This window comes from Ptychodera flava, chromosome 9 (genome assembly GCF_041260155.1).
Source record: "Ptychodera flava strain L36383 chromosome 9, AS_Pfla_20210202, whole genome shotgun sequence".
NCBI lineage: Eukaryota > Metazoa > Hemichordata > Enteropneusta > Ptychoderidae > Ptychodera > Ptychodera flava.
In genome coordinates this window covers 22435799-22452496 of record NC_091936.1, presented here as the reverse complement: position 1 = coordinate 22452496, position 16698 = coordinate 22435799, and the positions used below count along the sequence as shown (strand labels likewise).

General features: G+C 36.9%; 1 protein-coding gene across 1 annotated transcript in view; it reads right to left on the bottom strand.

Moving 5' to 3' along the window:
• The window catches only part of LOC139140372 (low-density lipoprotein receptor-related protein 1B-like), a 49132-nt gene that overhangs the window by 23849 nt on the left and 8585 nt on the right, over nucleotides 1-16698 (bottom strand). The window contains exon 2 of the mRNA XM_070709578.1: nucleotides 14946-15390. Within this exon, the coding sequence (XP_070565679.1) occupies nucleotides 14946-15390 (445 nt within the window). The remainder of the gene's footprint in view (nucleotides 1-14945; nucleotides 15391-16698) is intronic.

Genomic DNA, 16698 nt, shown 5'->3' with positions numbered 1-16698 from the left:
CTCCGAAATAACTGTACCAAATGTGATGAAATCTGCTGCAGATACTGATCTGACAGATATCTAATTGTGGTGTAAAGCATTTAGTTATGTGGAGTTAATTAAGGGTTCATTTGCATATTTAATGAACTTTCTAATTAGTTATATTACTCAAAAATTACAGAATGCACTTGATGAAACTTGCTACAGATATTGATCTGATAAATATTTAATTGTACTGAGAAGCTTTGGGCTTGTCAAGTTAATAATTAGCTAATTTACATATTAAATTAAGTTTTGTAATTAGTGATTTAACTCTGATAGTACTGTGCGAAAATTGATGAAACCTGCTACATATAATGATATAACGGATATCTGATCGTTCTTATCACACGCCTCACACGGGTGTAGATTATATTGGTATGAATTGGGTTTATTGACAGGAATATTGAAAAGCATGATTCAATGAATCCTCGTCAGAGATAGTTACTCTAGCAGTAGACCGTATACACGTCTAGTCTTATCAGAAATCTGTTTTCCACTCCGCCTCGTGTGCTCAATTGAACTGCTGTCAGAATGTACAATGTCTTTCTTTGTTCTTGTGTTTTGGTTAGTGATTATATCCTGAGGTCTGCAAATGTTGCGTAACATCCCCTTGCTCGTTGATTTGTCACTTTGATATAAGATACGTTAAAGGTACAATTGTTTTACACAACTTCATAACAGTCAAAAAGTATGCAGTGATTCATGTCATACTGTATTATTTCATGCGTCCAGTAGTGTCTGATAAATGTCAATACATGTCGAGTCATCAGCAGTCAATTTCAATGCTTGATAACTAAGTTTGTAATTTTGTCAAACTCAAAGTCATTCCTTCCATTCAGGGGTCACATTAGTAGGTCAAGTTGTTCTGTTGAGTAAATGCTGAAATTTTCTAGTCTATTTACTAACTATTAATGAACCTGTTGTAAAACACGTAAGCATATTCAGTTCATATCTTGTTATATTATACTTCTCAGTCTCTAAATCCCTTTAAACTACAAATTTTAATATCGATGACAATTTGTGGGACAATCAATTTATTGCGAAATTCTACTCAATTATTATCAAAATCCACTAACACCTACAAGACATGAATTTTCTTTAATTCTGTTAATACTCTGAGTCATATTAATATTCATTAATGATTCAATCAATAGCGAGGCCGATTGATCGATCAATCTCTCATCTACCGGTACAGTGCCACTGTAATCAGACGGCGTGCTCTTTTAAGTAATTGTTGCTTCCGTGCACAATGTCACAACTTTGCAATAATTATCTGTTGCCCATGTTTATTGATGAATGGACATGTCAGTTGCGAAACGCTTCTTGTCATGACAAACAAAGTGAAAATGAATCAGTGACTCAATCAATCCATTATTACGTATCAAGGCAGAGACTTAAAAGGGTTCTGACGGCTAGCAATTACGACTAGTAACTTCGGATGACTTCGGTCATCGGAACAAAAATGTTGAATATTCAAGTCGACCAAACGACTCATAAAGAAGCTAAACCCTGCCCTGTCAGTAACTGTATTGATTAATTATTAATTAGCGACAAATTGGATTGTACCGCGGAGGGAATTGAAAGGTCCTTGCCATCAATAGCGCTGATCGCAAATGACGTCACTGTTCTCTCTCATTAATATGCATAAATAAACATTTGTCCGCATTTTCCGCATAAACGACGAAAATAAAACCTGCGAGTGTTAGAAAGGCTATTTAGCGTCACACTTATTCGTATGAATTGATGACTGAGACTACAAGCTGCAACAACAGCCGCGCATCCAACGACAAAATTTGTCCGAATTTCAGCATATTTGTCCGAAAGTCGCGCGCGCGCAGCTATATTTAGTAACAAACCCGAAATCGCGATCAACGCTATTACCATATCCTGAAATACTAGTTTACATTCGAATCGGAGAAGTCACTTCGTGCTGGATCATCATTAGTTCGATTTTTGAGTGTTGTTTTTAAAATACAAACCATGTCTCTCATATATTATGCACAATCATATTTTCGCCAAAGATGTACAATCGATTTCAATGTACCGCAATACTTATTGGACAGGGAACATTGAACATTGCCTTTACACAGCCATGGGATAAAAATCCATAGTTAGTTTTCAGGATTGAAAGCGATGAAGATTTATAGGGGTAAATAATAATAATTTCATATTATGTACACATTGTTATCCCGTTTAGTCTGTACAAAAATACCAATGGCAATATTTACCTGACTGCAATATTATGTTTATTACCTTTATGGTTGTTTCCAATTTATCCACATTATGAGAAACACGTTTTTTCGAATGTCACTAGTATGGCACGCGGGGAATATCTTTAGGTTAGGACTCAAACCTATTATATTTGGAAACCTTCAGAACGTCGTATGGCGTTTGCGAACATGAATGGCCAATTTCTAGAACATATAATAATAATAATAATAATAATAATAATAATAATAATAATAATAATAATATTTATTTCTTATAGAGCGCATTACATTTTAAAAATCTCAATGCGCTTTACACAACATTAAAAAAGAGGTAAATTATAAATAAAAATTACGAGAAAACACCAATAAAATGCAAAGAGGTAAAATTTTAAAAAGTGTCTAGGAATAAAATGATCTAAAAAGATAAGTTTTTAACTGACTTCTAAAATTGTTAAAAGAATTAGCAAGCCTTATCTCAAATGGTAAAGCATTCCACAAATGGGGAGCACATACAGAAAAGGCTCTATTGCCATAAAAAGCGTGTTGCAAACAGGCTGATGCAAAATGATCGCACCACTAGACTGGGACCTAAGTGTACGACCAGTATGACGTACTGTTAGCATTTCTTCTAGATAGTCGGGGCTTGGCCTGTTAGAATTTTGTAAGTGAAACAAAGAATTTTAAAATCAATTCGTTTCTGGACTGGAAGCCAATGTAAATTTTGTAGTACTGGTGTTATGTGGTCCCTTTTCTTCTTTCTGCTAACAAGCCGGGCGGCTGAATTTTGAATAGCCTGGAGTTTACGTATTTCAAAATTCGGAAGACCAAAAAGAAGACTGTTGCAGTAATCCAAACGTGATGTAATAAAGGCATGAACAAGTTTCTCCGTGGTACGTTGGTCGAGAAGATCACGAATCTTTCCTAACCTCCAAATCGCATGTGATGCTGATCTACAAATATTTGTAACATGGTCTGACATGGTGCAGGCAGAGTCCATTGTAACACCTAGATTGCGAACTGATTCAGATGGATATACACTGACATCACCAATCCGAAAATTACAACGAGGGACAGTTCCCTCAATCCCAAATTTTGAGGGAAAAATGTACAACCTCTGTCTTACCGTCATTGAGTGCAAGCATATTGACCCTCATCCATCCCCGAATCTCGTCTAAACACGACTCGATCGTGGCAATGGGAACCTGGTTACCGTCGCATGTAATATAGGATTGGGTGTCGTCAGCATACATCATGTAATCTAAATCATATTTGTTAATAATGTCCTCCAGGGGTGCCGCATAGAGACTAAAGAGAATTGGTCCAAGGACAGAACCCTGAGGAACACCACAAAACAACGACTGTTCTTCCGACAGGATTGACTTGACGCAAACAGACTGTGTACGCCCCGTAATGTAAGAATTGAACCAGTCAAAAACAACACCTGTGATGCCAAACCGATGACGCAGCCTGTGTAACAGAATGGCATGGTCAATCGTATCGAAAGCAGAAGAAAGGTCGAGTAAAATCAAAATTACATCTTTACGTTTATCTAAAGAGCGAAGTATGTCATTCTGCACTCTAATGAGGGCAGTTTCTGTGCTGTAACCCGCCCTATAGGCAGACTGACACTTGGCGAACAAATTGTTATTATGTAGGTATGCGTTCAATTGAGTGGAAACGACGCGCTCAATTAGTTTTGACAGAAAGGTTAAATTTGACACAGGGCGATAATTACTGGGAATATTTGGGTCCAGATTTGCCTTTTTGAGTAATGGACGAACAATAGCATGTTTACAGGAACCTGGAAATTCACCAGAGAGTAAAGACTTGTTTACAATTTGACAAACAGCTGGTGCCACCTGGTCACAACACTGCTTTAAGAATGTGGCAGGAATTGGATCCATTATAGAAGTCTTTGTTGGCATGGTGTTAATGAGCTTTGACACCGACTCGATTGTAACTGGAGAGAAAAGTGAGAATGAATGATTTACACTTGGCAATCAAATGAAGTAACACGGGTAAATGTGAACGTAGTTTTTCAATTTTGGAACGAAAAAAGTTAGCAAAAGCATCTGGTAAATTGGAAAGTTCAGAGTCCGGAAAAATTCCTGTTGTGGCGTTCTTACTCCCGATGATGCTGTCAATGATATTAAAAAGGGACCGTTGATCAGCACTCTCAATTCGATTGCGGTGATATGCAGCATGCGCTTCTTTCAACAACTTTACATAATCACAACGAGTCGCTTTGAAAATTTCCCAATGTATAACAAGTCCTGTTGTTTTCCAGTGTCTTTCCAATCGACAAAGTTGTTTTCTTTCTTCCATTAGTTGAACTGTATACCACGGGGCTCGATGCTTATCATAGCGAATTTTAGTAACCTGGGGAGCAAGTTTGTTGATGACAGATCTAAGGAGAGTGTCGTAATTGGACGCAAGGAAACTGGCACTAGTATCATTCGATGGTAAATCTGAAATAAAACTGAAAGTTCCTCTTGAAGTGTCGTAATATTCACAGTGTTGAGTGGCCTTGAATTACGCTTGACTATTGATGCCGGAGGTTTGTTCACCATTATGTCAAAGTGTAGAGATGAATGATCGGAAGGTAGATGCCAGTCGTTAGATACACAGGAAATATATGTATCGGAATCTCTAGTGATAACAAGATCCAGGGTATGGCCTCTGCTATGTGTTGGAAAACAGACATTCTGTTTCAATCCGAAAGAATTGAGGAGACCGATAAATTTCCTAACATCATGATCAACAGAATTGTCAACATGGATATTGAAATCTCCAGCTATGATCAGATAACCTTTGGCGTGGATGACACCTTCCATAAACGATGAAAATTCAGTGAGGAAATCTGACATTGTTGATTTGCAGCTAGAACATGGAGGACGATAGACGACAACAAGATGAACCATTACTGATGGTAGACTTACATTTGCGTCAAGCACTTCGAATGTTTTAAAAGCAGGAGTCTTATTCAGGATAACTTTGAGATTCGACTTCACAATGATCGCTGTACCACCTCCTTTATAGTCCAGTCAAAATACGAAATGACCCACCACAAATTGCAACAGAATTTATTTTTTCACTACTCACCTTAGAAAAACCCACAGAAAAACCTATCAAAAGTCTTCCAAAATCCAAGGAGTGGAAAACTGCCTAATTTGCATAAATCCAAAATGGCCGCCCCGGTATTATAGGTTCAATGCTTTTGGCCACTTACTTCCCAATATTGGTCCGATTTTGATAATTTTTTTTTTATTTCCATGTACCTTGTATATTTTCATGATATTTTAGACATGTTTACGATAAGTCTTTTGTTTTTATTTACAAAACAGGAACATAAGTCCGAATTTTACGGTAAAACAATGGTATTCTCACACACTATGTCTTCTAATCAATACTTGTTTCATGATTTTATAATGTGCAAATGTCTGTAATGTTAAATAAACAAATAAATAAATAAATAAATAAATAAATAAATACACAAGGAGTGGCACAGTGCCTAATTTGCATAAATCCAAAATGGCCACCCCGGTATTATAGAATCAACACTTATGACCACATTTTGCGCGATATCAGTCCAATTTGGACAATTTTTTTTATTTTCTAATAAATTGTACATTCTCTTCTAATTTCCAACAATTTTAGGGCATTTCCAATTGTAGTTATTAATAAAACAGGCACACAAGTCTGAATTTCAGGGTAAAACAATGGTACAAACACACTTCACCTTCCGATCAATACTTGTCTAATTTTGCAAGATGCTAATGTATATGGTGTGAAATATATATATAAAATTGAAAGCAATCTCAGTATAACTAATACAGAATATGTATCCATTTTGTTTTTGGTTGTTAATTTGCCAATAACCTATTCCCTATTTCACATTAAAAGCCACCGGCTGAACTTACGAATTGTTTAGAACATTCGTTCTATAAAAAGTGGGCCGTTTATTCATATCAAACACAGTTAACATGGTTTGAAGTCTAGTTATATCTAGTGTGGTGATATTGTGTTACCAGGGTACACTGGTTGTCACCACAGTTGTGAAACTCAAAATGGGGTTCAATACTAGCTGGAATTGTAAAATTACCAGTTTCCCAAATGCTGTTTATTTTACCACAAATTGTAGATAAACAGCCGTGCCTGAATTGACAGGGTGTGCCAGCGCGGGAGAGCCTAGCCAAGGGAGATGGGGTTAAAGTCTCCTTGAAAGTGTACAGATCACACGGGAATTAAATAGTATTGGTAGTAAAGGGAAAGCAACTCCACACATCGTTCATATTTGGGTTGTTTGCGTTTTGTGTATGATATTGTGTGTAATATAAGTGTATATCTGTTTGGCTGTTTTATGTAAAATGTTGCTTAACCATGGCGAGACGTACTGTTATCTACGTGTCTTGTGTTAATCCGCACTGGAGCGGAGAGATTGCTGCGACACTAGAGTTTTCTTCATCAGTCGCTTAACATTCATTTCTGATTGGTGAGACGTGTTGAATGGTTTATTGTTTTTATTTGGTAATATGTTGTTCCACTTACGTTTGTTGTTCAAGTAGGGAAGCTAGAATGACTACTGTTCGATCTCGTTGTGTTTGTGTAGGTTCGTGTGAACCTGAGTTTGAGCTATTGTAGTTTTTGTGAAGTCTGGCGCTTATAATAAGTGTGTTGCCTATATTTCTGTTCCTTCTCTATGCGATTATTGGTTGGTTTTGGAACATTTTTTTTTAGTGTTTCGTCTTTTTCAAATTCACTCCAGTTTTCTGTCAGGGCTTGCTTGATTTTTATTGTTTCTATGTACGGGCTATATGTTGTTATGAAGACTATTGTATTGTTGATGGCCGTTATTTGTTTCTTTTTGTTGTTCAAGCAGTCTTTTTCTGCTTTTATGATCTGTCTCTCTGATAATGCGTTCTATTTCATTTTTTTGTATTGTCGGTCTTGTAATTTTTCACTAAATTGTGTGACTTTCTGTGTAAAATCGGTTTCGTTGTTACATGTCCTGATGTATCGTAATGTTTCACCTTTGATCAGACCTTTCAATGTTGCTGCCGGATGGCATGAGTTTCTCTGTAAGAATTGGAATGTATCTGTTGGCTTTGTGTGTGTCTTGATGTCGAGAATATTCTCTTTGTTGTATCAACGACCTTGTAGACAGTCAGGTCTAAATATGTGATTTCTTGAGAGGAGCTTTCAAATGAAAATTTGAAAGTAGGATGCATTTTGTCGATGTTTGATATGAATTCATTGAGTTCGTGTTGTGTTCTGATGAAAATCAGAAAAACATCGTCCCTGAACCTCAGCCAGGTCGATATTTGTTGTTTGTGTTTCTGTATTATTCTCGTTTCTGTCTCGTGAAATGTAATATCTGCTATTTCTGGAGAAGGCGGGGACCCCATCGAGCATCCCAATATTTACCGGTAGAATTCATCGTTGAATTCAAATGTGTTGTTTTTTAAGATTATTTCTAGCAGAGCTATCATGCGTTTCGTTGGTGATTGCTTGATTATGTAATTGTTTGATGGTCTTTCCTGATTTAATGCTCTGCCGACTGATTCAATTGCCTCATCATGTGGTGTATTCGTGTACATGTCGCTTTGGACGGAACTTTGATTGTCTCAATTTTCTGTATAAAGTCTGTTGTCTTTGATGTATGTTGATTGTTTCTTGACGATTTGTTTGAGAAAATGGTCAATGAATACTGATATGTGAAATGTTGGACTGGAGCATCCACTTATGATTGGCCGTCCTACGAACATAGCTCCTGGTGGCGGCATTTTGTGTATTTTCGGTAGAAGGTACCAAAGTGGTGTTCTTATTTTTCTATTGACTGGATTCAAATATTTATATGTGTGATGGTCAATATGTTTTTCATTGTACATTTCTGTTATGAGATTGTGTATGTCTTCTATTGTATTTTTTGTGTCATCTGTTGCCAATTTTGTGTAGTATTGTTGATCGTTAAGTTGACGTTGGCATTGTCTTATGTAATCATCAGTGTTTAAAATTGGTTTCCCCCGTCCTTTATCAAAGAGTTCGATGGTTATGTTCTTGTTTTGTGATAGCGTTTTCAACGCTATTTGTTCTGCATGTGTCATGTTGTTTTTTGTGTTTCGAATAGGTGTGTTAACAATAGCCAATTTTGTCGCTTCCAAATTTTCTAGTTTTGTGTTCTCGGTTGTATGTGAGATCCATTTAGAATGGGTGTTGTACGGTCTGTTTGTGTCTCATGATACATCGGAGTCTCATTTTCCAAATGTATTTGTATGTCCCCTAACAGGTGGATTCTGTTAGGACAATATGGTGTGGGAATGAATTTTAAGCCTTTGCTAAGTACGTTGATTTCAATGTTGGTGAGTTTGTGTGTCGATAGGTTCTTAATGAATCTGAGATTGTTGTTTGATACAGTGCTCAATTTTGTTCTATTGCGACGTTTCGTTATTTTTGTCATACTATGATTCTTGTTTCTGTGTTTCATTTTTTGGCTTAGAACTTGGTCATACTAAGACACAATACAAAGCTGTCTCCGGCCATTCGGTCTCTCTCTAACCCGAACCAAGTGTGTACCCCAGAAAACTCTGTTTTCGAAACGTAGCGCCCAAGTATCGTAGTGTCACAGCAATATCTCCGCTCCAGAGCGGATTAACACAAGACACGTAGATTACGGGTACGTCTCGCCATGGCTAAGCAACATTTTACATAAAACAGCCAAACATAATATACACTTATATTATACACAATATCATGATACACGAAACGCAAACAACCCAAATAAGAACGATATGTGGAGTTGCTTTTCCTTTACTACCAAAGACGAAGCAACAACTGATGAATAATTTTGTCTTTCTTGTCTTTCTTTCTTATTTATTTATTTATTTACTTATTTATTTATTTATTTATTTCACATTACAAACATTTGTATCGTATAAAATGAAACAAGTATTGATTACAAGACATATTGTGTGAGAATACCATTGTTTTACCGTAAAATTCAGACTTATGTTCCTGTTTTGTAAATACTAACGATGGAATTATCGTCAATATGTCTAAAATATGAAGGGAATGTACAAGGTATGTGGAAATAAAAAGAAATTATCAAAATCGGACCAATATTGGGCAGTGAGTGGCCAAAAGCGTTGAACCTACAATACCGGGGCGGCCATTTTTGATTTATGCAAATTAGGCGCTTTTCCACTCCTTGGATTTTGGAAGACTTTTGATATGTTTTTATATGGGTTTTTCTGAGATGAATGGTGAAAAAATAAATTCTGTTGCAATTTGTGGTAGGTTACCCCCTTTTTTGGTATAAAATGACTGGACTATTATGACGAGCTCTTGGTATTTGATAGATATTATATCCGTCAAGTGTTGAGGAAAACCGAGCTTTTACAGTGTTGTCAACTGCGCTAAACCAAGTTTCTGTAACTATGAAAACATCAGTGTTGTTTTGGAGGATAAAATCTGCAACAACGGGAAGCTTCTTATCAACAGAACGAGCATTCCACAGTATACAAGACAATGGGCGTTTGGAAAAAAAACAAAAAAAAACCAAAAAAACATATACGACCTTACTTTTAATGGAGGCATATAAAAAATGATTCCCTCATCTCTGTATGTAGAACTGGTATGCAGATAATTTGACAGAAATCGAGGCCTAGTTACCACTGTTTATTACCTTCTTACACAGCACTTGCACGAATTACAAGGCAATTTCTAGAGACAACAAAATTATTTAATCACTCATGATAAATATGTCTCTGTTGCGGAATTGCCTTGCGTAGGATAAACTTTGACCATATGTTGATGTGTCCACATAGCTGTGCTTTTACAACATTAGAATCGACGATTCTCCACACATACACACATTACATAATTATAGTCACTGTGGTATTTATTTGTTGTTGATATAGACCAACGTAGGCTTCCGATTCCATGGTACCCTCAGTTCCCGTGCTATTATATAATTCTGACAAACCTATACTAATTTATGGTTTCTTTTTACTTTTTTAACTATTTTAGTTGGTTAAAACGTTGAATATCTGCTATTGTGGTGTAAATAAAAATAGAAAATTTTAAGCATTTTACTGTCTGTCTGCTGTGTAGGCCATGAAATAGAAATTTGAAAAGCCGGGGGGGGGGGTTCGCTTCACATGGACGTCTTACATTCTCAAAAGGTCTTACAGTAAATGTGAAACAAAAACTTGTTCTTTGTGCTTTGCGAAATTAAAAACTAGTGCATGAACTGTGCTTTTAAATCCGAAATTCACAATAGAATATTGCATAAAGATTTCATTTCTGAAATGACTCCGAAATGCCCTAACAATTACAAATTTTATGAATTTAGGGCACATGATATTATATTATTAGTAGAGATATCGGCGGGTGGAGTATAAAGTCAATACAACCACGACATAACATTTCGAGTGTATTTTGATTGACCCGTTTTCAACAGAAAGATAACATGAATTCAAACTTAAGTGTTACTTATTATAATCGTATAGAAATAAACAGGTCATATTGATGATGGCCGCATGAGTTACCATTACAAACACCCCGGAGTATGCACTGGGCCACCAGTTATCGTTAGTATCACGGGAACGACTCGCTGCGCCAATTTCCCATAGCATATATTGTGCAGTATTTTAACAGTAAACCTATCATTATTTTACATCGCGTATTCGTGAATGAGGCGTCCAGTCACCCTTTTTTGAGTAATGTCACAACATTACCCCAGTCCACGATTTCTTGGGCAAGTATGATGCGCTATCTAGCACTCGCTTCGTAAAGCCTTGCGATGCGATTTACAGAGCACGAGGCATATTGTTGACATCGTCAAATGTAACGGGTCCCTTGAGCTACCTAATAACAGTGAAAGCGCAGAAGCATCCGCCAAAGGCAGTGCGCTTAGGCGCCTACAAACAGTCAATGTCAAGGGACGGGCGTTCAGTTCAGCTTTGTAGCACGCAAAATTCTATTTTTCTTTTACAAGTATTGATATTAGTCGAACCATTAATTTGATGTCGAGTGGAAATCCCTATGGAACAGTACCGATTTATCAAAACATGTTTTATTTTCGCTCCGACCAAGGACAGAAACGTGTATACTAAGAGTTGTCGCCTACCACGACAGTAACATCATCAAAAGACAAAGCATTGGAGCGACCCTGGCCCTTCTAGGGTATACTCTCTGTAATATTTCAAAGTTATAAACGAAAAACTAACAGACAACAATGTATAACATTCGGTAATTTCTCTGTCGAACTGTCATCCTACGGTACCTACTCGCCCGGCAAAGAAGTCAGCGATCGAAACCACTTAGCTACTTCCCCAAAAATCTGAAAAAGTGTAGTACGATAGCCGAGTGAAGATGTTGCACTGTTGACCAATGGAGTCAATTGAGCCCACACACAAACGTAGACGCAACTACACAACAAATACAAACTTATCAAATCGATGAATTCATCTAAAAACTTTCGCCGTATAATATAATTGCGAGTATGAAATTTGGGCCGTGTAACACAGCTGCACAAAGAATTTGTACAAGCAATAATCTTGTAACAGCTGAGTACTGACTTACAGCAAGGTCGTTATGGGCGCTGCACATGACCAATTACAGAGTAGCAGGTTTCACACAAAACCCTCTTTCAGGAACTACGCTGTACGATACTTTGATTTAATATTTCAGATTTGATTTACCCAACCCCGTGATTACACAATCAAATATACATTTAATTCTTTCAGTTTCATCATACTTTGAATTGCACATGCACAAAACAGACTAGACCAGTTTTTAGTAAGCGTTCGATATCCGGAAAATACGGCGGATTGATGTCATTTTCCGTTTATTGTTGCAGTCTACATTGTATCCCTCGAAGTGCCATGGCATTGGATAATCGAATTCATTTTTGAAAAAAATTATCGAGTTAAGAGAGTTTGTTCGTTGTAAAGTGAGCACGTGTATAGCCTCGGCGTTAATATTTTAATCAATTCTTAAGATCTATAGTGGACAAACGCACACTACTGCGATACAACTGTCCATCATTGTGTTCCTGGACAAACAGCAAATCACATGCGCTTAGTACATCTTTGATTCAAATAGTAAATTGATCGATATAACTAATCGGTTTTTAAATTTACCGTTGACAGAGTTTGTTGAGTAAGACGATAAAAGGTTAGCCTCTGGGTATATTACTACAAGATAATAGCCTTATTGTAAATAAACTGAGTCGGTATATATACACCTGCATGCACGTCGTAATTTTTGTGCTAATGTTTAAATACCGTAAAGAAGACCTCATACTGCTTTCTTTCATGATAAAATTCTAACAAGGAGCAAATTAATTTTGATTTGACTTTGAAATTCGTTCATACCGGTTGATAGCTTTACTACCAATTAGTAGTGCACAGTATTTCATCAATCACGTTATAAAATTCAAAATGTATGGGAAATACAAAGGATTGTTCCATACTTTCAGGGCATTTTATCGTGCATATTTTTACGGGTATTTTGCTTCCGGGACCATTTCGAAATGCTTAGAATTTGTTCTGTTAACAATGCGTATGTAATCCTTCTATTATTGTACATAGTTTGCAATATCTTGATTCGAAGTCATCAGTAACAATGCTAACTAGTGCGAGATTTTGCTGGTTTGTGAGAAAATAAAAAAACTATAAAAAAAATTAGTTTGATCTGAAACTTTGCCAAATGTCCGAGGAACTAGAATTGTTTTTTTCTCTTTTCCAATGTATTGATCTGTATTTCAGGTAGCCTGAGCAATTAGATATTATAAAAGCTTACGTCCAAATGTGTTTTAATTGGATATTACAATCTGCTGACATCATCGCCTCAAGTTTCAAATTGCTGCATGGAATAGTGGAATGTTTAGAATGTTGATTCATATAATTAAAGCTACTCCTAGATTTTGCCAAACGCCAACATAGAGACGAAATGAGTATATAAGTTGAAAATATAACGTGACTTGTGACAGGTGTTAAAAAAAACTACGATCAACTGTCAAAGTGACCATGACTTTCAAATTTGTGGCAATATTAAATGATTCAGTTGCATCTTGTAAATGACAGAGATGTTATTATTACCAATATAAAATAAATTTCAAGTGCAGGAACCTTTATGATGTCTATACTTTCCTAATCCCTTCGGCCGATAATCTTGAATATCGTTTTCCAACAAGTAACGTATCAGGATTACTCTCTCAAGGCATAGAAATCAGCAGCAGCTAATTATGCAGCAAGAGTTTCGTGAGCTGAAAGTGACAGTTGTGAATATTAAAACAATCTCCAGAATTATCCACAATCTGTCAGCAGTTTTAAGGCAAAATGCTATGCGCTTTCAGCTGTGATACAATTAATTGCTGTAATAACGTTGAAGTTGTTCTAATTGCACGGCTGATATGTCTTCGCCATGAGAGCAATTAATCACTGTTGCCTGTCTGCATTTTGATACCGATCGTTTATTACGACATTGTCGTATTTGGCAAATGTTAAATCGACACAGAGAAAATGTATAATTTCCATGTAAAGCGACAAATTCCTGTCCACTACGACCCTCAATATCGAATAATAATCCCTCCTCAATTTACTGACAAAGTATTAAGTGTGTAAGGTCTACAATGTAGAAAAATAATTCATCAGGACCTCGTGGTCAGGTTCCAACGGCGTTATGTCGTGTATAACGCTCTGTTATTTTCATATCTTGACAAGTCAGATCGGCGCAATCTTGATAAGTAAAATCATTCAAATATGATATAAACTTGTGAACTTAACATAAATCGTTTATTGTCAATTCTTGCGTTTGCCCTATGTGTGGATATTTATTATGTATATTATTTTAGTTGAAGCTGTGTTTACTGTACGATAACTGTGAGATTGGAAACAGCACCATGTGAAATTTTCACCTCCCTATGATGCTCAAAGTAATTAACGTTCTACCTTCAGTGTTATGCAAGTTGCGCTTCATGTCTTACGGCACCAAAATAATTGTCATAAACACCGTTCAAAAGTCCACTACTCAATTGGTCCAAGTAACCATTATATTCGTTGTGTACGATGATGGTGATGGTGATGATGGTGATGATGATGACGACGACGATGATGATGATGATGATGATGATGATGATGATGATGATTACAAGGATGTTATTTGCATTTCTACATGCTAATTCGATTGTATTACCAATGCGGAATCTTCTATCGTAAAGGTTGTGTTTTGGCACTTCTATCTGGATTCGCAAGGACTTTGGGAAAACTAATATTTCGGCCCACGAATGGTTGCCATCGAAAATTAGGCACCAGAACAGACATGAATTTTGTTAGTTCTTCACCTGAAATACCCCTATTATGAATTTTTGTGAAAACCGAACTTATCATTATTCGGATTATGATATTTTTTATGATTCTTTGACTATTGCTGTTGTTATGACACTTGTTGCATAATTATATTCTTCCCCTACCTTTCATGACCTGGCATTTAGTTAGTACGCTCTATAGCGTGTTGTCGTTTGTTGTTAAAATGTTCTCGTATAGGCTAAAACCAATTTACGTGTTACTGTACAGCTAAACTTTGTTATATTCGGTCAAACAGGTAATTTAAAAGTAATGTAAGACATGCCGGTGTGATAAAGTACATGTATACAGACTTCTCTATGATGAGTTTCCAAAGTATTTATCAACTTGTCTGGTTTCCACTGACCTTAATTGTCACGCCGTATCGGAGGTAGTTTTTCACGAGAAAGGATGACTGCACGATGAACGCGACCATGGCGCTGCAGAAAATCAGTGACCATATCAGCCTTCCACAGAGACTCCTTGCCTTAACAACCCGCGGGAGCCCATGGGCAGTCGTGTCCGTCATAAATTTTTTCCCGAGGGCGAAAAATCCTACACTCCTAGTGGTAATGACATCCTTGGTACCGACGACCGACTGACGACCACCTACACCGTTGAAGTCCCGCCTCATTGGAACCGTGAAGGAGGCCTGGGTCGGCCTTCTCGGATACGAAGGGTAGGGGTCACCGTTCGGCAAAGCAGTGCTAGAGCCGTTTTCGTCGCGACGTCGCAGTCTGTCATCATGTGTACTCTCCATTACTTCAAATGCTTCTTGTTGAAATACGTCCGCACTGGAGATGAAGTCACCACTGTGAATCACCAAAAAAAGGCAAATTAGTACTGGTGTTCTCGCGATGTTAAACAGCTGTAGAATAACGGATATCAATTTTGACTACAACATGCGCTTATTAATTTGGCTATTTAAAAATTATCTGTCGACCATATAATTAATTTACAATCGGTTCGGAAAAGTTTGGTGGTTATTTTTAGATTTTAGGGGCATTCTTATTTACGATATCAACGTAGCAAAAATAAAAACCTTCAAGGAGCATAATATATATACACCAGAACATATATATCGATGCCCTTAGCAAACCTATTTTCAAGCGAATTTGTGCCTTAACTAGAGACAAAGCAAATCCACCCAACCAATTGAACGATCATTTCCTTTGTCCATCGATAGTAAAAGCTGACGCACGAAAACGCAATTCTTTCGTTTCGGGGGAGGGAGTAAAAGCTCATTTCGTTTTGTGCGCGTCAAAATCGCATAAGGATTTTCGTCTATTGTTTTCTAAACCCTGACCACGTTCGTTTGAGGGGGAATGCTGGGCTGAATTTACAGCAGGATTGTGGTGTAAAAAAAGAGTTCAAACATGAATTACGTAAGAAACACTGTCGTAATTTCATTTTTGAATTGAAATTGATGCACTTTCTTTCCGGACACCTGCTGGAACCACCACTAACTATCAGTGGTTCAGGATGGTCCTACTTAAATTTGTAAATCACAATTGTCCCATCGACCTGGTAATATATTACCTTAAATGGAAATGATTATTTGACCAGTTTAATGTCATATTTCTGTATAGAGCTGCGTAGTGCAGTAACACGTGCGGTACACGGTGCGGTCAACCGATATTTTGAACATTATGACATTTTGACCGCAATACCACCTTCGCGTTCATTGAGAACAGAATGATCCCAAAATATGGAGACAAAAAAGACAACGAAAAGACATAAATATGAAATAAAAACTTGTATGCTTTTTCAACGTGAAACATGTACATGAAATATTTTCCTACGTAAGAAATACATTAAAATGTTCTGTGTCTTAGAAAGTGAAACGCGTAAAGTGGAGGAGGATTGTTAATTAATGTCCTCTTCCGGTATTTTTTTCATTGGCGTGCGGATCAATAGGTGCGTGTGGGTTTGTCAGAAACGGCATCATAATACGAAATTGATTTGCATAAGAACTTTCGTTTTGAGGGGGGAGGGAGTTTCAAGTAAAACGAAGGAATTACGTTTCTTGTGCGTCAGCTTTTATTATCGACGGCCCCTTGGCGACATGTTATGTTTTCAGATTTTGTGTCCTTTAAGCTTACTAACATTATTGAAATCAA